At 39.2% G+C, this 27,133-nt stretch overlaps 1 protein-coding gene across 2 annotated transcripts in view; it reads left to right on the plus strand.

Annotated features, from left to right (window-relative positions):
• LOC127662150 (neuronal PAS domain-containing protein 3-like) overlaps nucleotides 1-26,401 on the plus strand; it is a 354,219-nt gene extending 327,818 nt beyond the window's left edge. The window contains exons 8-12 of one of the 2 annotated variants that reach the window (XM_052153191.1): nucleotides 2,343-2,536; nucleotides 5,808-5,914; nucleotides 19,689-19,836; nucleotides 20,135-20,250; nucleotides 21,508-26,401. In XM_052153191.1, the coding sequence (XP_052009151.1) occupies nucleotides 2,343-2,536; nucleotides 5,808-5,914; nucleotides 19,689-19,836; nucleotides 20,135-20,250; nucleotides 21,508-22,913 (1,971 nt within the window). In that variant the 3' untranslated portion in view covers nucleotides 22,914-26,401. The remainder of the gene's footprint in view (nucleotides 1-2,342; nucleotides 2,537-5,807; nucleotides 5,915-19,688; nucleotides 19,837-20,134; nucleotides 20,251-21,507) is intronic. The other variant, XM_052153192.1, reaches the window with a different exon arrangement.
• Nucleotides 26,402-27,133: the final 732 nt, after the last annotated feature.

Raw genomic sequence — 27,133 nt, forward strand, 5'->3', positions numbered from 1 at the left:
TCGGTGTGGTGGTTGGCATTGCACCATAATTGGACATCAACTTCTGGTCATGGTGTGCTGTGGTGTCTTAATGCAGATGCATCAGGTGTCTTTGTAACTGCCAGGATGCCCATTTAATGCACGCTAGTGTTGAGTTTAACACACCCCTTTTACATCAATGTTAATTTCAAAGTATGCTAATTTTTTTTTTTTTATTAAAAGCTGTACGTGTTAGCAGTAGGTGATGCTTTACTGTATGAACTAACATGAATTAACAATGAACAATTGTATTTGACATTAACCAAGATTAATAATTGCTGTAAATATTATTGTTCATTGTTAGTTCATGATACTTAATTGATTTAGTACTGTTAACAAATGTAAACTTACACTATTGTAAAGCAGTGCTGTGGTATTTTATGTAATAATAATAAATGGAAGTGCAGCATAGTTCTAGCGGGAAGACTAGCAGCTGTACATCATCACATCATTAGCTGGGTAATTCCCAGCCAATCGCATGTAAGCCATTGCTTTATAAGTCTGCTCACAATCTATCACATTGCTGTTTCAGTGTGCTAACACGGCAACCTCCACCACCCCACCACAACCAGTTGAGCCCTGTCCCGCACAGGGGTAGGCTCCTCGCCCCTGCCTCCTATCTCCGGACGGGGCTTACGCCAAAGAGAGAGACATTACTTTCTGTTTTACATTTATCAAATAAATGGCATCTTAAACTTCACTCAAGCCTGCGTGTCTTCCCGATTGAATAATAATAATGGATTCATAAAATATCTTAATTAAAAGTCTGTGTAAACACTTTTGCAAGAATCTGTTCTGTTATAAAATATGAAATTGCAGGCTGCTGAGGGCAGTAAAATCAATAAGAATTGCTGTTCTTACAGTGTTCCCAACTATTTCTTCCTCAAATGTACCACTAAAAGTCAAATTAATGGTACAGGTAAGAAACCGTTAGGAATAGTTAAGGAGAATCAGAATCGGAACAGGAATCATAAATAAAATCCTTACAATTCCCATTCCTAGTAAATATTGCTTAATCTGAAAAACAGTTGTAGTAAAAGAAGCTTCAAACATGCTCATTCCAGAAAAAGGATTTAACAATATGTGAGCTCTGTTCCAAAACCTAGTGAGCTGCCTCGCTCTCTTCTAAGGAAGCATCCTAACACTACTTATATAACCACAGATATACATAGCACACATAAATAGTGTGTAAAATAGCGACAGTTATTAGAGTGAACTAGTTTTATGTTGTTGTTTCATTATTGAACATAATATAATTAAATAGTTGCCATTTCTTTTGATACATGCAAAGCTGCCTCAGAATTTGACCATAACGAGGAATCTTAGAAAGCAACATCATTTTCTACTGACCTTTTGGAACAGCGCACCTATGATTCCTTACAATGTTGTCTAGGTTGGCAGTGCACTAGGTTTTTGAACAGAGCTCTAGTGTCACAGAATGAAAATATATTTTTCAAAACCCAAAATAAAATTTCCAGCTAAGATTAAATGTGACAGATGTCATCAAAGTTTAGAATCGTTTGTAATTGCCTCTAATTTAGGATTCTGTGAAAGTTAGAACAGACTCTCTCAACTCCAAACCAGGACCTCAAAGATTCACTCTTTTTAGTGACAGTGGCAGTCAGTCAGTCCCAAGGCATGGGCTTGCTTATCCCTCAGCGGAAACATACAAAGCATCAAAGAGGCCCACCGGCCTCAGCGTTCAGTGACTTCTGGGGCCGAGACTGTCTATATGAATGATGCTAATAGCATCTGACCAAATCTCTGAGGTGAACCAATGAAAGTATAGTGTCAGAAGTTAAAAACTACAAAAATAATCCCCTCCAGGTTTCCCAGGGTGATTAAAATGGGTGGATCCAAAAAGGAACATTTTTGCCGATCTAGACAATGCATCCTCTGGGCAAATGGGGCTACAAAGACTTTAAAGCATCACAAACTTTAAAGCCAGAGAAAAAGTCATTAGTTCCCCTGCCTTTGTTGTGTTTCGATTATTTTAGAGACAATTTTACTTTTTTGTGTTTCTTATTATTTTATGAACGTGCTCAACTGGTAGAAGAACCTAAAAATCTTGGTTTGGAGCTTGGCCAATTGTAGACTAGAGTTCATACTAGTACAAACAAGTGTATGCTAGATTATTAAAGAGTGCCATAGACACAATTCAATTTTCTGAGGTCATGTTTTACTTAGTTCATAATTATGTGCAAAGCATTTTCTTTTATTGTGATGTAATACTTTTGTTTGATGCCTACAAAGGTATTTGTGTGTAACACTTAAGACACTGAGTTTGAATTGATTCTTAATTTTCCATCTGTGTCTTCTTCAAGGTGATCCACATTACCGGCAGACTGAGGATAAGAATGGCATTAACGCACAGTCGTTCGGTACCCAATCAGATCATGGGAATGGTAGTGGTTGCACATGCACTTCCTCCGCCCACCATCAACGAGGTTCGGATCGACTGCCAGATGTTTGTTACACGGGTCAACATGGATCTCAACATCGTCTACTGTGAAAATAGGTAACGCGCTCTTTACGTAATACTGTATGTGCAAAGTCAACATAAAATGACATTCCCAATCCATTTTAGTTGTGTAATGAGATAACATTTAGCACAATTTGATCTCAATCCATCAGAAATTGATTGCACAGTGAAAAGTACAAGAGTTTGCATTCAGTTGTGTAGTACTACCGCCCCCATACATTGCAAATTAAACTGTAGGCCTACATGCACAATTTTGTATTTGCCTACAATCTACAGGTGGATACAAAAATATTTGTGTGCAGTTCATTGTGGAGCTGAAAGAGATGAGTTCTGCTTAAACCGGTCCTAGTATGACCTTGTTTCAACATCTTTTGCTCGTTTGAAAAGCCATTCAAGAAAAAGCCTTCTTTTTATGCTTACAAAACATCTGTGGTTCCACTGCAGCTGATGAAAATGAGAACATCTTAATGTGGCCTGGCTTGCAAGGAAATATCATATTAGTTTTATTAGTTTTATTTATATCTCTTGGATTGAAGTCATCCCAATGTCTGCTAAAATTTTTACCACTCCCCTGCACTTAACATATTTATGAGAGAATGGATTCAGGCCAAGTCTATAGCGGCGTTATCATCACAGCAAAAGCCTGCTTAAAAATGGAGGTGGATAGAGATCAGTTGGGTGCATTTTTAACAGGCTTGTTGAAAAAGCATTGCACACAAGGTGAAGTCAAATAATTTCTTAAAATACACTGCTAAATGGTATTTACCCAGTTTAACTGTATTTGGTATGGTTTTAACCACCTGTTTTTATCATAATTTCAGTACCTATGTGATAATTGCATTTAGATTCAACTGACAGTTGGTAAAGCTGCAGAAGGTCAGAAAATATTACGACTATAATGAAAACTGGCTGATAGCTTGCCATCACAGATGGAAACCCTTTGAATGAACAAAGTCTGGTGCAAAATATTTAGCTTACAGAAAGGGCTATTTTGCTGGAAAATCGGAATATTTATATTACTGAGGTTGAAACCAATGAGGTTTCTGCCCGACTGCTCGACAGACTTGTTAAATAATTGTAAAATCAGTCAGAATGTTTCCTTTTGGTCGACTGTTTATTTATTCATACCGATGTATCCAATGGCTTCATTGGAGCTGAACACTGCAGAGACTTGATTGGTTGCTCCTTGGTGAGGGACCGCTATGGGTTTTTTAATGGCCGATGCCGATATCCAGAAAGCAGGGCGGCCGATAGGCCGATACAATGCCACTATATCACACAATTTAATGAAGTAAATAACATAAACATAAAATTGCTCAAAAATTCATAAAATATTATTTAGTACTATATTTACTCAGTTTTACACTAAACTTTTAACTTTAATAATATAAAATATAAAACATAATATTGTATTTAAAATGGCAATTTCTGTTTAGTCATCAAATTTTAGTAATTTATTTGCACATGAAGAAATTGTTAATATATTAGGAAGAAGGAAATAACAGTACACACAGTAGTCCAGCAACCATGGATGGCTTTGATGTGCACATTAGCAATTGCACTTTCTCAAAAAATACAGAATCAAACCAATTGTACATACAGTGCATAGCGAATAAGACATTAATTAAAGTGCACATGAAGCGCTTTTACTTTGAAGTTGCACTCACACGCTCGTGCGGATCCAGCACGAGCCGCAGCAATCTCCTGACAGTTTAAACAGCCTGGATCGCCTGTTTGAATTGTCATGGACTGACCGTCATGATTTGTGAATCAGAGGAACTTTTGATCCTGATCCTGAAGTTTTGATTCTGGCTGATAGAATACGCACTTCAGAGGAGGATATTAGATGAGCACTCAACGGGAAGAAATCACTGGATTTTCATGAGGTTCATGAATTTCATCTGTTTTAACGAGATATAAGCATATTTGCAGACGGTATATGGTATTAGTTTTATTGATATTTGCCTTTTTAACATTAGACAAGACAGTTAAAAGTTATAGGGAACTGTTGAGGAGAGACTGTTTGAATATGTGCTTCAGAGGATGATTTATGAGCGCTCCACAGCATGCCGGATCTGCTGAAGTTGTGTGAGGTTGGTTTATTACATCTGTTTAAATGAGATATGTGCATATTTACAGACGGTATATGATATTAGTTTTATTGATATTTGCCTTTTTATCATTAGATAAGACAAATAAATGTTACAGGGAACTGTTGAGGAGAGAGAGGGAGAAAGAAACAGGCCAACACTTCATCAGTATGAGCTCAAATGCATCTGCTGCGGCTCTGATATGTGGATCGTTTAAATTACAGGTCTATTATTGTAGTAACATGATTGCATGTAACAACAATATGAACCTTGACTCGTCATTTACATGTCTCAGTCACTTCACATGCAAGCAGACGATTCTCAGCACATTCAAGAAACAAATGGGAAAAAATGTATTTATAATTAAAAATTCTGAATATCGCACAATTTGTCAGCCTTGGCGATATGTCGGTCAACCACTATTGGTTACTGCAAGTACCAAGGTACAGGTACAAGCACTCACAATTTCTTTCGAAACTTGAATTCACCAAAAATCATTTCCACAGCTGCTTCTGTTTATTGGTGATTATTCTTTGTATGAACATTAAAACCAACATAGTGAAAAGAGGTCTCTAGATGACACGTGGGAGTGGAGGGACTGAAAAGTAAGAGATATTGGTGACATCCAGACTGATCTCACAGTGAAATCAGAAACATTAGGTTGACTTTTCTTTAGCTAAAATCGATCTCTGCTTACCAAAATTCAAAACATTGCCCCCAGTGGCCAAAGTGGTAAGTGTTGTTGGGCGTATGGGCATGTGTAAGCTTCATTTGTCCACTGTAGTGTAATGTCACTGAGGGGTGACAAAAGAGAGTTGTAAAGAAAGTTGTTTTCAGCTGTACAGGCTGTAAAACCGTGAAGAGGAATGCACATTGCACTCGTTACCGATTACGCAAACGCGATTACTTCCTGGTTTTAAAGTGGCACCCAAACCCAGGTCTTCCACACTGCTGACGCAATGCACTTCCAGTTGCACCACAGGGTAAAAAACACACTGTAGCAGATGCAAAAATGTCTGATAGGATATGGCGCTTGTCAATGAGTCGACATAATGTGGCCGATCCTAGGGTACTAGAACTCCCAGAAACAACATGCCGACTTACTATTTCAGTTGGGAGCAAGTTATCAGATAAATCTTTCACAATAAGTCCAGGAAATGTGGATTAAGAAATGAACAGGTTCAATTTTGATTTCATGTTGACGTAATCTTTTCCAGAATCAGCGACTACATGGACCTGACACCTGTCGACATCGTAGGAAAAAGATGTTATCACTTTATTCATGCTGAGGACGTGGAATGCATTCGGCAAAGCCATTTAGAATGTGAGTACATCTGCTCCCAAATCCATCCAATCAATCTATGCAGCCACCCAACAGTGCCAAAAACTACAGAATGGTTGTTTAAGAGTAAGATTCAGTGTCCTGACATGCTTTAGTGGGACTCATTGATCATTGGTCAATGACATCCAGAGAGCACAGTGTGTTACGTGCCAAAGCTTGTGTAATCTGTTCACTGCAGCACTTTAGTGTAATGGGACAGCAGTGTGACCGGCAAGATTATCCATGCTAGGGGTTCTTCTCATAACTGACTATGAAGAATAAGAACCTCACGTCTTCAAAACAAACCCCATATCACTTGCCAGACACAGAATACAGCTGAAAATCTCATTCGTTTGACAGTCTTAGGGAGCCTATACACTAGAGAAAGCTCTGCTGGAGTATTTGACCAACAGGAATGCATAAGATCTGTTTTGAGGGTGTGGAAAGAGGTTGAAAGCAAGCAGGACTACATTCGCATTGGTCAACGGATGCCTATGTCAGTATGCATTGCATCATAAATTTTAAAGAATAGATCACCCAAAAATGAAAATTGTCATCACTTACATGTTCATGTTATTCCAAACCTGTATGGTTTTCTTTCACAGAACACAAAAGTCCAACCTTTGAAGACTTTTTTCCATGCAATTACAATGAATGGGGACTGAAGCTTTCAAGCAGTTTAATATGTGAACAAATCATTCAGAACAGTTTTGTGAACCGGATCATCCGATAAATTGAAAATAATGATTTGTTCACAAATTGCACAGCGCTACTTCTTTTATGAACTCCCATGAACATGCAGATTTTCTGGGATTAACTATTAAAAGGAATATTTTGGGTTCAATACAAAATAAGCTCAATCTCATTCTCCTTTTCTTAAAAAAAGAGCAAAAATCATGGTTACATTGAGGCACCTAAAATGGAAGTCAATTGGGCCAATTTTTTGGAGGGTTTAAGGGCTTTTTTGGGAGTTAATTGTCAAGCTTATTGTTTTAATTTTACAAAAGGACTTACAAGAATTCCTATGTTAAAACTCATGTATTAATTGAGCTGTTTAAATTGTCGTTTTGATGATCTTTTTAGGGTTTTAGGTTTCATATTGGATATACTGTATTTTTACACAGAAATGTGTAAATACATGTTAGCATGCATATTATTTACGTCTGGCTATACTTTTGGAACAATTAGTATTTTCATTTTTATGGATTGGCCCCATTCACCATTGTAAGCACTTCACTGTAACCAATATTTTTCTTTTTTAAAAGAAAAATTGTGACAAGTCGAAATAAATCTTTGTGGCAATCAACATTACACCACCAATGTTGTCGATTGAGCTTATCTTGTATATTCTGTTACATATTTCTCACACAAAATTCTTTCGTTTGGCTTCAAAAGACTTGGAATATAGCGCACCAGTCAAACCATTCCCTTTTATGACACTTTTATGATGCGTTTGCATCCTTTGTAAGCATTAAAGCTTCTGCCCTGTTCATTATAATTGCACGGAAAATGGCATGGAAAACAAGTCTTCAAAATGTCCTTTTATGTTCTGAGGAAGAAGGGCAGTCATATGGGTTTTGAACAACATAAGGGTAAGTAGACAATTACATTTGTCATTTGTGAGTGATTTATTCCTTTACATTTTGCCATTTTGACCATCACTTTTGCAAACCCTTGTGATTTTTCTTTGTCTTTGCACCATCCCAATTGAAATTAGTAGATTTGTAGCATTCTCAACCAAACTGTCAATTCTAGTCTTACAAAAATTCAATCTTACTCTTGGCGTACCCTTTACTCTCAACCTTTCATATTAAGACGCTCCTCTCAACTTAACTGCACTGCATTTCGAATGCATTTTATGTCATGTAGTATTCATCTGTGCCGATCCACTGCTGGAGAGCTCTTTAACGGTTCTTCAACCTTTTGCACATACTGCTTTCATCGCTCTCGACAGGAGGGCCACTGACCATCTATAGGAACATTCACACATTTTGAATATCCTAAATCATCTGTTAAGTGTGTTTTGGCAGCACAACTTCCACTCCGCCCCCTCCACTATGATTGCAGGAATTCAAGGCATTATCGAGAGCGGCATAGCGTTCCATACTGTAAATGTGTGCACCGTTCTGCGGCAGTCGGGTTGCCATTATTTAAGTAGTGAGGGCCGAAGCACAGGAAGAGGAGGAGACGGGGAATAAATCCCTCATTTTATAAGGTGTTTGCAGAGGAGGGCGGGTGTCCTTGGGGCTGCTGAGGGAATTTGTGTGCTGTCTGAGTGGATATTGGGAGTTCAACTGAATTAGAGCGCAATTACCACTGTATTGCACTGTCCCTTTGCCTTAAAAAGCCACCAGATTGGGTCCATTAGACCTTGATTTGAAACCCAGTGGAGGCAGAGGAGAGAGGAGTGAAGCCCTCGATTGCATTGATAGCAGACAGAGACAGACAGTGTGAAAGGTGGGGGAGATAGATAGAAAGAGAGAGTGGCAAATCCCCAGCTACCCCTGGCTTGCTAACCATCTATTACACATTAGCATGGCGGCAATCAACATAAATCTAACAGCACTGTGAATGGCTTCATGTTGCGACTGTAGAAAAATGGGTAGGGCTGATGTTCCTGCATCTTAATCCATATGTTCATAATAGGTATGATAAAATGCGATGTAGTTGTTAGAAGCAGCGTTGCTTCTTTGAAACTGTAGCTTGCCGAGCTTTAAGCTTAACTAGAGACTATTTAGCAGAGATGGGTCACTTTTGTTTTAATAGAAAGGAAGTCCCGCCTTATAGGTAAAAGAGCCAATCACCTTTTAGATAAAAACATTGCATGTCAATCAACTCGCTAATGCCCATGCACATTTGCTATACAAGCCGGGAAAATTGCATTTTAGCATAGTATGAGGTAAAGAAGCACAATTCATGATTCCAATATTATAAACTATTATCCTTGATCGCAATCTTGACCAACCGTTCTTGAGATTTCGGTCTTTCCCCATTCAAGTAGATAGTAGCTGCACTGACATAACTGGAAATAGCCTCCCGAGAGCATTCTAAAGATGGCCGACAATGGACTGACTTGATAGAAAGACTTTGGCTAAAAACTATTAAACTAAAGTCTAGCTATTCTTTTGAAAAGTTAGTTATCTGCACTACAAGATACTAACAAAAAGTAGCTACTAATAGAAAATAATTTTAAGCTCTTTAAAGTAATGTTCCGGGTTCAATACAAGTTAAGCTCAATCAACAACAATTGTAGAATATGTTGATTATAGGTCCCTCGTTTATATAAAAAAAAAGGAACAAAAATTGCAGTTACAATGGAGTTGAATAGGGCGAGTATCAAAAGTATAGCCACAAAATGTAAACTTTGTGTTAAAATTATTTTAGTGTTATAGAATTAGGGATTTACTGGTGCTGCAGTATTTACCAGATTACAGGGTTTACCAGCGTTATTCGTCACGACAACAAAGATGTAATATTTTATATACTGTAACTTTTGACAGAAAAGGTTAGTAAATTATTTTATCACACTAAAATAATGTTAACACATATGTTTACATCTTGTGACTAAACTTTTAAAACGATGTTTATGTGACGAGGAGGAGGGCGGGGCTGGGCTGTGACTATGCACGCCCAGCCCCCAATCGGTCTAATAAGCTGAGGAGAGGGATAAGTGCAGTGGGATGCGGCAGCTGCTTGTGGCTCTCTCTCTCGAACTCTAGCATCCAGCTGCACTTATCCCTCTCCTCGGCTGATTAGCCCTCCTCCTCGTCACACTCCTCCCTCCTTTGCCTCTGGCCGGGGAACCCCCAGCATGATGTACACCACCCCTTTCCGGCAGGCTTTTCCCCTCTCTCTCTCTCTCTCTCTCTCTCACTGATGCTCCGCCTTGCCCTTTCCCTTTCCTTTTTTTTCCCCCTACCCTTGTCCCCCTCCCCACTTCTAAAGAGGTGGGGAAAAGCCTGCTGGTAGGTGAGGCCGAAAGGGCAGCAAAAAAAGAACAGGGTTTCCCAGCTTGAGGAAATGGAGGGAGGCATGTGACGAGGAGGAGGGCGGGGCCGGCCCGTGACTATGCATGCCTAACCGAGGAGAGGGACAGGGGTGTAAAGTAACGAATTACAAATACTCACATTAATGTCATTAAGTAGTTTTTCCCAGGAATTATACTTTTTTTAAGTAGTTTAAAAATTTTATACTTTACTTGAGTACATTTTAAGTGCTGTAACTGTACTTTAAATGGGCTATTTTCCCACCGTCTGTGTCCTGATTTTATTTTATCCATCAACATGATGGGCTAGGGAGAGTTTCTTGACTCCCGTCAAATCAAATCAAATGTAAAAACTTGAATGGGAGCAGTAGATCTGGCGCAGACTGTAATGGATGTGGAAGATGCCTTAAAAAGATGCCTTTCAACACCTGAACATAACGGTTGCACCTGAAAAGGCTTTCCACAGTAAAAGGCCAATTGCTTGACTGTAGCCTAGTTTCCTTCCACTTTTCACGCTATTTTGTTATCAACAAAGTTAAAATGCGTAAAACAAATTTAGCTAAATTTGCCGTCTTCTGCCTGATTCCATTCAAATGGCCTTTCATCGATAAAAATGGTGTGCATGATGATGCCATGCCTAAAAAAACACTTTGATAAGACTGTAATATTGGTCCTGATGTTGCGCCTATCGCAGGATGCCACCGGTTCTGACCCGAAAGCAAATCGTCATGGCCCTGTTCAATCTGGCAACCTGCACCAATTAGTGAGGTAAACTTACAGTCTTAGTATAGGGACCATTCATCCATGTGTAGCCTATATGCTGTGTGCAAAGCTATTAAAGAAAACTATTATGTGGTGTAATATCAGGGTTTACATATAATACATTCCTGATATTCAGTAGGCTATTTTAAACAATCAACTAACCTAAAGGATTGCCATCACAACTGCATTATGTCCCGCATATTTTTCCAGCAATTTTTATCGACCAACTGAACTTGATCTAAAATTAATTTTAGTGGCATAATGCAATTTAAATTTTCTGAAGAAGCTAAGCAAATGCGATCCGAGGTAAAGAGGGTTAGATTTAAAATATTTAAACATTTTTAAAATGTTCAAAGTCTTGTTTTCTGAAAGTGAACTCAGCATTAGACAAATAGTTCTGATAGTTTATAGTCTTGAAAAAGTGCAGAACATTCTGAGAATGTCATTCAGCCAAAACAAATTTGTCTACAGAACAGGGTAAAGCTAATTTAAGTTTGTGTAAAGAAAAGGCATATATAGTTCTAGTGCTTGAATCTAATGTTTTTCCATTTGGTAATTTATTTAATTTCATACAGGGAATTTTGCCGTCATTTTTTCAAAAGTAAACTAAACAATAAATGAATAGAATTGGGCTGTAAGTGTTCCAAAAAAAGCACACTGATGTTTTTCTCCTAGTATTGTGTGTTTATTTGATTTTTGGAGCTTCGAAATGTTGTTACCCATTCACTTGCGTTGTTCTTCAGCAGAACTTCATTTGTGTTCTGCTGAAGAAAGAAAGTCATACACATCCAAGATGGTATAAGGGTGACTAAATGATAAGAGACTTTTCATTTTTGTGTATTCCTTTAAAGCCCGATGTTGCCCCTGTACCAAACAACTGCTCATAACGCCTCTATTGTGCAGGACATGATGCTCCAAATGACCCTGCATTTTTAGTGGGGTTTTGTTGTTTTAAAAAGGTTTTATGTGCAACAATAACTCTCTCAGTTGGCATTAAGGAAAATTTAGACCCTACACATAAACTGATTTTAATGTAAATGTTTCATACATTATGATATTGAAAATATGTTAATTTTTTCATTTCTGTAATCATGTCAACCTTTAATTTATGTTTAAAATCAGATTAATGTAGTGTTTACAGTATCATAGATAAGTGATGTATTTTACAAATTGTCAATCACAAAACCACCTATAAAATACCTATATTTTTTATTCTTTCTTGCAAACAGCCATAAAAGGGAATGTAAATTACGGTATGTGTGCTACATTTTTAAATTGCAGCATACAGTTTTTATTATAAAGGGGCATAGTTTTCAGAACCCAGTACTCAATACTCACTACTCATGAGTACTTTTAAATGAGCTACTCTTTTACTGTTACTTGAGTAGTTTTTAGGACAGGTACTTTTACTCTACTCAAACTAAATTGCTGTTGAGTCCTCATCACTGCCATCCACCCAAAGGAGCAGTCGTGGCCGTCCGCCGGGGGACGGAGTCACCGCTGCCTGCCGCCTAGACATGGAGGAACAGCCGCCATCCCTGAGGGGAGGAGAGGCTCTCTGCCAACCGCCTGGAGTGGTGGAGCTGCTGCCATGGGTGGAGGGGCTCTTTATCAGCTGGCAAAACGTGGAGGGGCATTCCATCTGCCAGGGGTCGGAGGACTTGCTCCGGTCCGCCTGGGGAGGATCGGCTGACATCCACCAGAAGGTGGAGGAGTGATCGAGGACCAGGCGACGGCGTATCTGGGAACCTCTCCTCTCTCACTCTCACTGTCTTTCCCAGCTCTAGAGAGGCGGGGAAAAGCCTCCTCCTTGCCCATCTTTAACCTTGTTACAGTTTTTTTTTTTTACATTTATGGATTGGCCCATTCACATCCAATTGTAAATGCAAACTTCGCTTTTATTATAAATAAACAAGGGACGAGTTGAAATAATTTTTTGTGGTATTCAACATGCCACAAATGCTGTCTGTTGAACTTAACTTGTATTGAATTTTGAGCATTTCTTTAAGACGGCATCATTTCAAATATATAACCAAATTTATTTTTGCAATCAGAGCATTGTTATCTGTCACAAAAACAGTAAGCATTTCAATTATATCAAATTTAACATTAAAAATTACACTAAATACTACTAAAACTATAAAACACCAAACTTACATTACTGGGTGGAAAACACTGTGATGAACAGTGCCTGTGGATCAGGTGGTAGAGCGGGTCGGCCACTAATCACATGGTTGGCGGTTCGATTCCTGGCCCACACGACTCCACATGCCTAAGTGTCCTTGGGCAAGACACTGAACCCCAAGTTGCTCCCAATGGCAGGTTAGCGCCTAGCATGGCAGCTCTGCCATCATTGGTGTATGTGTGTGTGTGTGTGTGTGTGTGTGAATGGGTGAATGAGTCACTGTGTAAAGTGCTTTGAAAACTGCTAAGGTTAAAAAAGCACTATATAAATGCAGACCATTTCCCATTCTTCGCAGGTACTCAAATTTAATGAATCAGACTTCCCAATGCTTGATTTGAGTGTGAGAGTTTGGACAGTTTAGGGGACCATACAGTAGTTCATTATTGCCCCAGTTTTCTGGTTAAGCTGCATTTGATATACATTGTGACAAAACATAGCAGTGCAGTGTAGCTACGCAGGTACTCATTAGAAAAAGTTGATTGATTGTGGAAAAGCTGCAGTATTCTGAAAAATGTTGAGCTACTTTACTACTGTACAAATTTAGTGGCCTTACTACAAAAGTAAGTCTCTTCCCAGCACTGACATCTTTCTTCTCAACTCTATCAAAGCCGAATCTACAGGTACATGAGCATGAGTCATGATGCATGTGACTAAGGAGCAGTCACACTGATCGCTCGCTGATTGCTAATCAGACACTGATATCAGATTACACAGGCCCTTCAGATTGGTTAGAGCCAGGGGTTAGATAGAAGACATCAGTGGGGTCAAACCTCTCAACAGATCTGGACTGCTGATGCATTGTACTGTAGAAGTGGTCAGGGCTTGAGTGAATGTATGCGATAATGCTCTTTATGAGCCGTGATGTATGATATATTACTTATGCAGGTGTTGGAGAGTTAATAGACTGCTGACCATAGCATTTAAGGGCCTGATAAAGCATTACAGCTTATATAATTAAATGGAGTATCTTGACCTAGGGTTGCTAAAAGAATTGCTTTGCTTCTTTTATTAAATGGATAGTACAGATTTGGCATTCTGATTGGATGAGCCAATTTCAAGCCATTGTAAAATGCACACCTGTGAATTAAATTCTACATTAATGTGCCCAAACAATTTGAAAGTAGGTGTTATATATGGGCAGAAATGCTTTGTGACAGCTGTGACCTTACCTGTGTCAGCTACAGAACAGAGCCAACAAGGCTTAAATTAATAAAAGACACTGTGTTACACGACAGAGTATAATACTCGTGGCATAAATGGTCTGTGGGTGTGGGTGTATAAGTGTGTTTTTGCCAGCTGAGAGAGACAGGCAAAGAGTGCGCGGGATGGGAAACGATGGCTCACAGAAGTGTGGAGAAACCCCAGGAGACTGAAGCTCTGTGCCTGAAGGCAGACTACAAGAGCTGGTCTCTGAAGACTAGTTCAAACTGACTTTAATGAAAAACTCCCTTCACTCCTTATTGTGCTTGAAGATAGACTCCACAGCTGCGGAGAAATACAACTGCTCTAACACTCATTGCATGTACCGTTGACAATGTTTCTTCAGTTTTCTTCCTTAACGGATTCAGAATAAATAGGAAGTAGATGTTTGTGTTAGTCTTTATCCACAGATACACTGTATTTACGTCATTAGTTATTCTGTTCAATGTGTTTTTGTTGTTATTCCATTGTTTTTCATGGGCTTTTTGCCTTTGGGGCAGTACAGCATGGAAGTAATAGTGAATGACAGCAAAGGGTTTGGGGGAGGAATCGGGAAATTGACACATCAAAACAGGTGCAGTACCCACCGGGCCACTATAAAACATTCTGTAGTTGTTGATGCACTGCCTATTACATTTTGCTGAAGTGGGAATGCTCCCTGAAAAGTCCATGTTTTTGTTTGGAAAAGGAATCTGTGTTCTAGCTGGTTTTTGGAATGTTGGTAGCTAGTTCGATGCCACGGAACCAAGGTTAGACAATGGTTCCCCACCAACCTTGAACAAAGGTGATCTACCAGCTCTAACTAGTTCTACTTAAGCACCCTCAATGGGCAAAAGCTACCATTTGAAACTGGTTTTAGCTAGATTTTCTAGCAGGGAAAACAACTTTTATACAAATACCCCTTGATCACCTGGCAGGTGATTACATCTTTACTTGCAGTTATACCGAAATGCCTTGAAATTTTTATGATACTTTGAAAATTCACCCCACGCAGTTGTAATTTTACTTCTCTGCATTTCTCTAAATGGCCAACACATTTACTTTCTCTGCTGGTGAAGTCACACCATTAGATCCGACGAATACAACATAAAAACCCAATTCACTTTTCCAGCCAAACCTTGCACAGTCACCACAGATCTGCACGTCTGCTCTCTCATTCATAAAAGGCTTGTCTTTACAATAATACCCCAGTGGACTGCAAGGACTTTTCCATAAAGCAATTTCACGGGTGTAAATTACTTACTTTTATATGACAGTGACACCCTCTGCCCCTCCTGCTGCAAGTGAGGCCACGCTGGGTAAAGGGTATCTGAAAGGTAGCTGCTATTATGGAAGGGATCCAAGTGATTTAACAGAACTGAAGGACAGAGGCCCTGGTGCAGAGAGAGAGAGTGAGAGAGAGATAGAATTAGAAAGAACGGAAGTAGAGAAAGAAAGAGACGGTCCTGCAGGCTTGCCTGAGGCTTCAGGAGTAGGCAGGTAGATTAAAGAGGCCGTATTCCTTTTAAAGCCTCCAAAAGCAACCAATGACTCCTGCACTGACAAATAAAAAGAGAGATACAGAAAGAAAGAGAGAGAGAGGAGCAGGGAAGAGAAATGGTTGGCTTCATTACCTCTAAATCAATAACTCAATCAGGCCCTGATTGATTTAATGGCAGTGTAACTGAAAGGGGGTTAAAAAAATAAGCCTCACCTGTACAGACGTGCTGCCGGGTGGAGCAAAGAAAGCCAGCACATCAAATGTAATGCAGATTAGATCAGGTTTAAAGGCAAAGAAAAGATTGTCCTTCTACTTGTAGACAGTAATGAGGGTTTAAAGGGATTGCGCGGACTGGTGTGTAGATCTATCTATCTATCTATCTATCTATCTATCTATCTATCTATCTATCTATCTATCTATCTATCTATCTATCTATCTATCTATCTATCTATCTATCTATCTGTCTATCTAATCTGCCTGTCAGTCTGCCTGTCAATCTGCCTAACTGTATTTTAGTGCATTTCAGAGAAACTGCCATTAACTTAATTTTTATATCTATTCCTACCATAGTATATTCATGTGAAATTGTTTTTTTTTAGGTAATATTCATCATACCAGTTCTTTTCAGTTCTTGTCTTCTTTTATCATTAGTATATACACACAAATGTGTGTGTATATACGTACAGTGCATTCAGAAAGTATTCAGACTTTTTTTTTACATTTTGTTATGTTGCAGCCTTATGCTAAAATGTTTTAAAACATCAATCACATCAATCTACACTCAATACATACACCATAATGACAAAGCAAAAAAATTGATTTTTGATAACTTTTGCAAATTTATTAAAAACAAAAAACTGAAATATAACATTGATATAAGTATTCAGACCCTTAACTCAGTACTTAATTGAAGCACCTTTGGCAGCAATTGCAGCGATTAAGACATTTTTTTTGGTATGATGCGACAAACTTTGCACACCTAAATTTGGGGATTTTCTGCCATTCTTCTCTGCAGAGCCTCTCATGCTTTGTCAGGCTGGATGGGGACTGTCAGTGGATAGGTATGGTCCGGGATCTAGCTGGGCCACTCAAGGACATTCACAGAGTTATCCCAAAACCACACTTGCGTTGTCTGAGTGCTTTGGGTCATTGTCCTGTTGGAAGGTGAAACTTCAGCCCAGTCTGAGGTCCTGAGGGCTCTGAACAAAGTTTTCATTAAGGATATCTCTGTATTTTGCTGCATTCAGCTTTCAGCTGACAAGTTCCCCAGTCCCTGCTGCTGAAAAACATCCCCACAGACGACCAACACCATGCTTTGCCATGGGTTTTTTGGTCACCTCTCTTCACAAGGCCCCTCCCTGATTGTTCTGTTCAGCCAGGCAGCCAGCTCTTGGGAGAGACCTGGTTGTTCCAAACTTTTTCCATTTAAGAATTGTGGAGGCCACTGTGCTCTTGGGAATCTTCAATGCAGCCATTTTTTTGTAGCCTTCCCCAGATTTGTGCCTCGATACAATCCTGTCTCTGAGCTCTACAAGCAGTTCCTTTGACCTCATGGCTTGGTTTTTGCTCTGATAGGCATGTTCAGCTGTCAGACCTTATATAGACAGGTGTGTGCCTTTCCAAATCCTGTACAATCAATAGAATTTGCCACAGGTTGACTCCAATCAAAGTGTAAAATCTCAAAGATGATCTAGAGAAATGGGATGCACCTGAGCTAAATTTCAGATGTCTGAATACTTTCTGAATGCACTGTATATACATATACAACAGGTCGGTCCTCAAATCTGATTGGGTGAGAGACGTTCCATGAGTACTGATGGTCTCACACCATCAGCACTCGGACGCTTCGCTGTTTGTATCTCTCCGCTTGTGTTCGTGCCGTTCTAAACTAAAGTGTAATAGCAGTGCAGATGTGTTAAGAGCCATCTGTCTCTTTACATTTAATTTTGTGACATTACATATTTTAGCCAGCAGGTGGAGGTAAAATAAAATTTTTGTGTATAATATAAGCCAGTTGGTGATGTGAAGTGAGTCAGCATCACTCAGTGTTTCTATTCAACAACACTCTGTGATCCCTCAAATTACTACTACACTACTAAAGCTAGGAAATAGCTTTAAACAGCTTTAAACTAACAACTTTAGCATAAAGGCTCATCACAGCTGAGAGACACAACAGACTGATTAATTACACAAACTCAAGGCGCTTACCTCTTACCGGAGTTTCCATATTAGAGAGGATAAAATGGCGGAGAACATTGCGGTTTTATAGTGAAAGACTCGTACCTGCTATAGGGATGAATACCCTGCTTGGTTGGCTATTTTTCCACTGAGAAGATAGGATGCATTTCACCAAAATGACATTATGTTCAGAAAGCTAACGAACAGACTACAGCATCATCAACAGGTGATCGCACATGCTTCATGTCTCTCTCTCACACACACACACACACACACACACACACACACTCACACATCATTGTTTCTCCAATAACATGTTAGAAACAGCCCAAGCTGTGATACTAGTGGTTTAGTGATGTTTTTGAGAGGCTTGGATCATTTGGTTTGAACATGCAATGGTAGATTCTGATCCTTCGCATAAGAAAGTAGTTCCATGCACAAATGCGTTTTTTGTACTCAGTTTCGGCTATCTCAATTGCTTCTGTCTCTTTATGTAATCTCAGACTGACGTTCAGTGGGGGGCTCTGTGGGGCCATCACATCTGTTGCAGGGCTCCCTGTTCTTCTGTTCTAATCTTTTCTATTTGCAAAAGTAATGTTTGGGAGTTTAACATTTATATTTCCTATTGACACAAGCTGAATATATAATTAACCATCTTAAGACAAATGCTTTTATTAAACATCTTATGTTCCTAAGACTTTTGCACAGTACTGTATATATATATATATAATTTGTTCAGATATATTTTCCTATATTTTAATGTGATTTTACTGGCATGGGACATAACGTTTTGTATTTGTAGATTAGCTGCTAACCATGACAATAGTGCAAATCAGAATTAAATAAAGAAAAGTAAAAAAAATATACCGTATAATATAAAATCTATCTTTTGCATTATTACTGTATTTTTCCATCTAATTTTAAAGAATTAGCCATTAAATATGTATTTTCATAGCTCTTCTTACCATAGTATACTGTATATTGTTGTATAAGTTGCTTTTTTTATATAAATATTCTCCATTCTTGTTGATTTTATCTTTTATCATCAATTCTGTCATTTCAGATGTGAAATATATAAAGCAAACAGTATATTTTTAACATGACAATTGTTGTAGATATAGTCAGTGAAAATAGAACTCCTCTGTAGTCTCTCAGTAACATGTAAACTTTATTAAATGAGTGAAGGTGAGAGCAAGGGTATGCCCACTGGCCACAGTGAACAAGTCAGATAAACAACTCTGCTTTTTGTCTTAATTTCCTGTAGTTAAGGCTTAGTTTTACATTTATTGGTACAGAAAGCAGTCGGGTGAACTAAAGTCAATTATGGGAGCATTTGGGACGGCTTCTTAAACAAAGCTATTAGTCTGTAATGATTTTAATTACTAGACTTATTCTTATATAAATCATTCTTCTCAATGGACTGTTTTTATGGAAAGAGCCATTTGTAGCTGTAATTAAACCCAGAATCTGAATTTACAACCTTGCTTGGATTCCGACTGTTTCTGTTTTGCAGAACAATGATTAATGCAAATTCATATTATTTGAGATCGCTATTTAGTGCTTAATTTAGCCAAAATTATTGCAACTGCCACAGTGTCTTCACATCAGTGGCCTCAAACGTGCACATAATCTGAGAGGAACTAAGCAAACAGTCACAGCACCCTCTGCTGGACCAATGATTTGTTAAAGTCAAAATGTGAACTGTATTTCTTTCCAAGAAATAATGGACTGGCTTGAGCTTTTCCAGGTTAATATTATTATCATTGTTGATTGTTGTCATTGTTGTATTTAAATTGCTGTTATTACATTTTATCATATGTAATATTGCCACCAAGATCTTTGAGTATATGAACAATTCTTTAATATGAAATATCCATTATTAACACGTTTATTGCTTCCTGTCCTGTGTTTCCATCTTCTTGGCTTTCTTTTTCTTTTCTGTGTTCTTTTCCTCTCTTTTTTATCCTCTCCTCTCATAATTCTTTAGTGATGAATAAAGGTCAATGTGTCACAAAGTATTACCGCTGGATTCAGAAGAACGGAGGTTATATCTGGATCCAGTCTAGTGCCACCATTGCAATCAATGCCAAGAATGCCAATGAAAAGAACATCATCTGGGTCAACTATGTACTCAGGTATAGGAATCCTTTACTCTGAATTTATTTTGCTTTTGATTTGGTTTATCCCGCACTGCCACAAGGTAGTATTTCTTACTTCAAAGAGTTAGTAATAGTTCTGTAAGATGACTAAGGCCAAATACGTCAATCTTCTGAAACAAAAGTGTGATTTCTTGTGTTCTTCGGGTCAGAGTGTGAGGCTTAGAGATCATTAGGAAGCTCTGTGGGTTGGCCGCAGTGTCTCAATCAGAATGTCTGTGACATTTAGATGAAAGTAAAAGATGTTTCACATGCCTGTTATGTTTTTTATGGGCAGTAATCCAGAGTACAAAGACACACCTATGGATATTGCACAGCTACCCAACCTGCCAGAGAAAGCATCTGAGTCCTCAGAAACATCGGATTCGGAATCAGACTTCAAGGAGAACTCTGGTAGAGTACCAACTTACATGCCTCACACTACTGTATAACTAAAATGTTTTTGTGGGGATGGTGGTGAATAAAGATCTGGGTTGGTTACCGGAAGCTTGACAGTTCAAGACCCAAAATGATTGGTCCATAAGCTATTGCCATTGTGCCCTTGAGCTCCAGGGGGAACATCCTTGTCATAAGTGTACAGTAAGTCCCTTTGGATAGAAGTATCTGCTAAATGACTACTTACAATGTGCAATTCTGTTTAACATACAGTAAAATTGCAAAATCACAATCCAGATGCATTGAAGAAACACTATACAGAACACATTTGAACACATTTCAATAGTCACTGTAAATTATGTAGGACAAGGAAATGTGGTGCTTTTGATATGTCTCTAAAACTGGTGTAAATAGTCAATTAAGACTTCACAGCCAGTTGGAGATATTAATTATACATTCCAAAAGAAGATGAAGTGAGATTCCAGAGATAGTGGAGTGAGCAAGACTGGGTGACAGTCTGGGGAAAGTGCCAACATATTGGCCTCTGGGCATGTCTGCCTGCCGAGCCTTTTGCCAGCCTTCATCACAAAGGTTACAGTCTGTACCAGCTGCAGCTGGACCAAACTCCCCTACCTATCTTCTCCACACCCCTCCTTCTTCTCCTTCTGTTGTTTTCTCTCTTGATCTTATTGTCTTTCCCTTCTAGTGCACATGTTCTTCCTATGGCCAAAATCGGCAAATGCCTGTGAGATACATTTGCCTCACAGCTTTGAAAAAGTTTTTCCTTCACTTAAGTTTCATGTTCTTGGGAAAGAAAGCCTTTTGATGTTATTTTTATGTAGTTGTAAGTTCATGATTCATATTTTAGAGTGAGCTTGTCTTGTTCGTAAAAACAGCTACCAAGGTCACTTGTTCTGAACAGAATCAGAGCTATTCATGGCTTAACTAATGACTAACTGTATGTCACCAAATATAAGTCACCAGTGGCTAATGCTGTTGCCAAATATAAAACATCAAAGAAGAGTTTGTCCCCCCAGTGTAATTTTGTCTGGGCTTAGGAAGCATAATAGATGCAGTAATATGACAACTGTAATCCAACCTGAGCACTTCCAAGCATCTGAGCCAAAACATTAATACCCTGAAACTAAAAGTCTTGGTATTGTTTATTGAACTGATTGTTGTGCCAAGGATAAAGTTGAAGACCTTTTCTTATAAACTTTGTTATATGAAAGTGTATTGGAAGTCATGTCCTCTAAACCTTTGTGTTTCTCCCAGAAGACAATGAAAAGTCAGATGGGAAGGGGAACCAGTCATCCGAGAACAGCGAGAACCCCGAGTCGGACAGTAAGAAACAGACGGAGAGGCCGCCAGAGCAGGAGATGAGACGACAGGAGGAAGGAGACAGTTCCAGCAATCCAGAGAGTCAGGACAGCGAGGATAGCCTGGAACCGTCCGACTGTGATGCTGACCACAAGGAGGGACGCCTGGTGCGTTTGGGTGGCCTACACATAAAGATAGAGCGCTATGGTGACGGGGAGGTAGATGAACTGCAGGACTCGCCTTCCTCTTCCTCCTCCGAGGAGGATGAGATGAATGAAGAGGATGAGATTGTGAAAGATTGCAACAGTGGAGAAGAGCTGAGTGGGCCAGCAATGAGTAAACACCAGAAAAGAAAGAAGAGGCGGAAAAAGCAGAAATGGGATGGGAGTCGCCAACGCCTGCGGCTGTCTCCCTCAGTCGCTGCCACCCCCAGCCCTGGCAGCCTGGACACCGCCCTTGGAGACCAGCCTCCCCTTCTGCTCCCACCTTCCCCAACCAGTTCCTCCATGCTCAAGATCAAGACTGAGATGTCAGAGCCTATAAACTTTGATAACGACAGCAGCATCTGGAACTACCCACCCAACCGAGAGATCTCTCACAATGAGTCCCCCTACAGCATGACAAAACCCCACAACACATTCCCTTCCCCCCAGCCTGCTGGCCTGCAGGTGTCCATTCCTGACTCTGTCCTCACTCCACCTGGGGCCGAGGGTGGAGGAGGCAATAGAAAGCCCAATTTCAATGGCAACAGTAGCAGCACCAACAACACCCCAACCACTGTGTCCAGTGCAACTCTGGGAAGCCTGGCTCATTCTTCCAGCTCCACCACCGCAGACCCCCTATCCCCACCTCTCTCTGCCTCACCACGGGACAAGCAGCAGGGTACGCCCACCTCCTCTGGTTCCCTGCTGTACAGTAGTGACCTTGAAGCCCTGCAAAGGTTACAAGCGGGTAACGTGGTACTTCCGTTGGTGCACAGAGTCACAGGCACACTTGCTGCCCCCAGCACAGCCTCCCCGCGAGTCTACACCACTGGAACAATCCGATATGCCCCAGCAGACGTCAGCCTGGCCATGCAGGGCAACCTCCTGCCTAACGCCCATGCTGCTGTGAACTTTGTGGATGTCAACGGGCCAGGTTTCGGTATAGACCCAAAAACACCCATGGAGATGCTTTACCACCATGTGCACCGGCTCAACATGTCCACCCCATTTGGGGGCACAGTCAGCGGAGCTGGGCTCACGCAGATGCCATCTGCTAACGTCTTCACCACGGCAGAAGGACTCTTCTCCACGCTTCCATTCTCCGTTTACAGCAATGGCATTCACAACACACAGACTCTGGAGCGCAAGGAGGATTGAAGCAAAACATCGAGACCATATTACTGTGTTCAACTGTGTTCAAAAGACTCTTATGAGGTAAAAGACTGTATCAAAGTTGGGGAAAAGCAAGATGTTCTAGCACTTTGAATTTTGAGCAATTGAGCTTGTGTAACTGAAATTAATGGTTTCTCTTCCTGTGACTTTCTATCTCTTCTACTTGCTCTTTCTTCTCTCTCACAAGTTCTTGATGACGGTTTCTCTAAACAGACTCATCTCTATTGTAAAGAGTTCCTTCAGAGCCACAGGGAATTCGTAGCACTGTAGCGTGATTTCTCTATGGTGAGATATTTGACCAGAGTATGTAACATCCTCATGAGGATGTCTTAAAGGTATTTGAAAAGAAGATTATTAAGAAAAGGATCTGTTTGTGTTTCTAATGGTATCTTGATGTGATCGAGATTGTTCCAGACAAAAGGATGTTACCCTATTTGATCTTGTTCAAAGGGTTTTAAGGTCATTTCTAAAGGGGAAATAGTATTTTAGAAATAATACTTTTTCTTCGTTTTTTATAGCTCAAACTTAACTTGCAAATCATGCATTAAAAAAAAGCAATTTTAGCCGGGTATCGACCTGTGAATAGAATGATACTTCAAAATCCCAGGACATGGAACAGGTCAGTGAGATTTTTCCAGTTCCATCTTCTGTTTGCAGATCCATGGTGCTATCATTAAGTTACCCTCACTCAGCTGGCTGATGTAGGTACCGTTCTGGAACTCCAGACAAATGGCGGCTTGTGAGCTTTTAACAAAAAAGTCAAACCTTTAACAGATTTTTTTAGTTTTTCTTTGATTATTGTTTAATCACTTACCAGTGAGTGCAGGAGGGTATTTTCGCTCAAACTAATTGAGTCAGTAAAGGGATATGAAAAACGATTTTTTTGTTTGTTTGTTTGGTTTTTTTTTGTTTGTTTGTTTTGTTTTTTTACATTTAACAGAATTACTTTCTATCTCTCAGTGCAACTGAGGCTAATTTTGCATCACTTGAACATGAATGTTAAACTCCAACAGGCTTTGGTCAAAACTATCCCTAATTGCTTAGGGGATTTTTTTAAATTATTATTAATTTTTGTTTTCAACGTTTACACTCCCTCTTTAGCTTACAAGCCTGGTGTCTTTCCCAAAATCGATTCCCCTTCATCCCTTTCCCTTTACTCTCTCTGAAAAATCACATATCAAGCAAAGATTGTAATAAAGACATGCATTTTCAATCAAAAAATGTTTTCAAAATCCACATTCCTAATTTTTATCCACTGTTGCCAAAAATATTTACTCACAGTTTGGTGTTAAAACACTGTGATTTGATGTTTAAAAAAAAAAAAATTATGAAGTAATAAAACGGAAGAAAACTGTCACTTCATTATTTGGCAGCCGTCCATTGAGTCATCTATTACGCAGCGTGATAACCGTAAACTTGTACAATGTGTAAGTGTCATTGGCTGTCAGTCTCCATAGCAACTTAATTGTGTGTTACTATATGCAGTATATACGGAGCTAATGTAGCTGTTTTGTCCTTTGTCCTCTCTGTGCTAGTCCGGGCTTGGACGGGGAAAACATTTGTTCCCCGTCTACCCCCCCTTGCAGTCTTAGTGAACCAGTGGAGGTTAGTGGATTTTGTGTGGTGGCCTTCCAATGTAGTGTCACCTTTTTTGCTGCTTCTTTTTTGTATGTATTACTTTCTTCTTTTTCTGCTATTGCTTTGCTGTCGTGTAGTCTACAGACCTCTCTCTCTCTTCTTCTCAGAGATAAAAGACTCTGAACTAGATCAAAGGTTTAAGGAGCCATTTTTTTCCCACTGAGGAATTCTGGGATTGGAGTTTCCAGCTCAAAAATGATGAGGAATTAAAACAAACTGAAGTAGCATTTACTAGACTGGAACCTTAAAAGCCTCAGATGTGAAACATTCCCAGAGTCCCTTGTGCTTCTCTTGTGCATTGGGTGTATTTCATTGGTTTCCACCAAACCTGTTGACTTCAAGGACCCTGCAACTCACAGGAAATATTAAAAGATTATGGTAGTATTTCAGGACAATAAACAGTTTTAAAGATTTCTAAAGAGATGAAAAAAATATTTCGCACTATAAAATCTATTTTTATAGGTGTTTTGGAAATGCATGTTTACTAAGTTGATTGTTTGGTTTACTTGATTTTGTTTGGTCCAACGGCTTTGTCGATGTTTAGTGTTTTTTTTGTTGTTTTTTTTAGACTGTCCAGCAAAGGGAATGGGGAGCCTTCGTCTTTTTACCTGAATCAGGCTTCCCCCCAACATCAGGAAACTTGTGTCTGTGGTTTCTGTGAAGATGTGTTGTTACTCAAACCCAGGTGATGATATTAATATGTTTTTAAAACGATAACAGGACTTGCTGTTGGAACGGTTGCAGGAGAGCTTGGCGTCACCGCTGCAGGTTAACGGGATCTTAGATTTTAGCATTTTGTACGTAGATCAGAGACGTTTGAGGTGGGGGGTTTGGGGGCAGCTCCCAAAACAGACACTGTGGACAAGGAAATACACCCATATGTTACTAACCGAACAGCCGGGCGAGCTGTCTCAATGTATCTGTGTTGTGTCAAAATGATTGCTGGTGATTTAATCTTAAACTAATCTCAGCTGCTGTCAGATAAATAGTGTTTAAAATTACAATATGAGAAATCACTTCATTACCTGTGAAGACTGTGTCTGTGTTTTTAACTATTTCTTGTACAATTATTCAGATTCTTTTATGAGGAACTTGGTGCCAAGTAGAAGAATATGGGAGAAAGGGGATTCTCTTAATATCAGTGTTAACAGTGTTATAAATTCTAAATACAAACAAATTAAAATATTAAAAGAGAAAACTATGGTACATTTTTATTTTGTTTTTTGTTTTCAGAAGAAAAGACAAAAAACTTAACTAACTGAAGCTAACTTTGAGTGCCTGGCTTATTTTTTTATTTTGAAAACACCGTTTTTGTTCATTTACCATGAATAATGCTGCAATTCAAAAATGTACATACTTCATTTTACAACAGGGTTATTTTATACTTTTGTAGGTTTTCATCAGTTAAAGCGACATGTCATACATGGTTGTCTTTCTGTAACACAATTTTTTTTACCATCTTACAGGTGCCATATTCATAATAAACTTTTCTTGGATTTGTTACTATCTGGCATCATTTCTTTTACATTCTGTTCATCATAAGTCAATGCCGAACATCAGTGATTATTCTTTGCTTTCCTCCTTTACTGCTTCTTTCTGTTCTTTCTTGCCCTCCTATGTTTTCCCCTGGTCCTTAATTTTGGTTAATGTACATATGTAATGTACATGTTTCAGGTAAGGGAATATCAAAATATTCCCATGTAGCCCAGCTATCTCTTACTTCCAGACTCATTGAATGGCAATCCAGTGCACGTTTACAGTGTCCATGTACCAGGGCCTTTGTGTTCGATATGTTTAAGCAGTGGCTGAGCGAATCTCCTTTTCATTGGACAGATTCTCACGGGTATTAATTATATGTTTTTCCACCTCACGGTATCGTCACCAGGTTTTCAATTAGCAGGAAAATTTCAATCTGTGTCTTCTACTAAACTGATATCACTGTAACTTCCTACAGCAAAGCTAAATAAAATGGGGAAAATGCTTCCTTTTAATAGCGTTTTACTTAGATGTTTGTCAATGATATAAGGTCTTGTCACTTTTTGGTTGACAGAGTAAGAACATAGTGCTATGAAATGAATGTGGATCATTAGCTCTTGGAAGAATTTGATTGTTTAAAGTGGCATTGTTTAAATTCATGAAATAAGTGGTCGACCGATATAGATATTTCAATGTCCAAAGCTGAAACTAATATGAAGAAAGTCAAGGAGCTGATGGCTGATATAACTACCAATATGTGTATCATATAATTAGGCGATTTACACAAAATTGCAGAAATTAAATGAACACTTATTTTACTCAAAATTCACTTAAAATATGTTAAAAAAGAAAATGTTTCTTTTCCATTAAAAATGCTGGTGATCAATTATGGAACTGACGCAAAAGGGAATCGGACAAGCAGGCACAGTTATCCGCCAACACGATAATCTCAATATGGCCAAACATCGGCCAATATCTATCTGTCACTAATTGAAAATCCCTGTCTATTGACCGACATTGTTGAGATCGCTTCTGAAACTCTAGATGAGACACATGTGAGATTACTGCAGAGAGGATGAACTTTGTCTAAG

This window comes from Xyrauchen texanus, chromosome 22 (assembly GCF_025860055.1).
Source record: "Xyrauchen texanus isolate HMW12.3.18 chromosome 22, RBS_HiC_50CHRs, whole genome shotgun sequence".
Classification (NCBI taxonomy): domain Eukaryota; kingdom Metazoa; phylum Chordata; class Actinopteri; order Cypriniformes; family Catostomidae; genus Xyrauchen; species Xyrauchen texanus.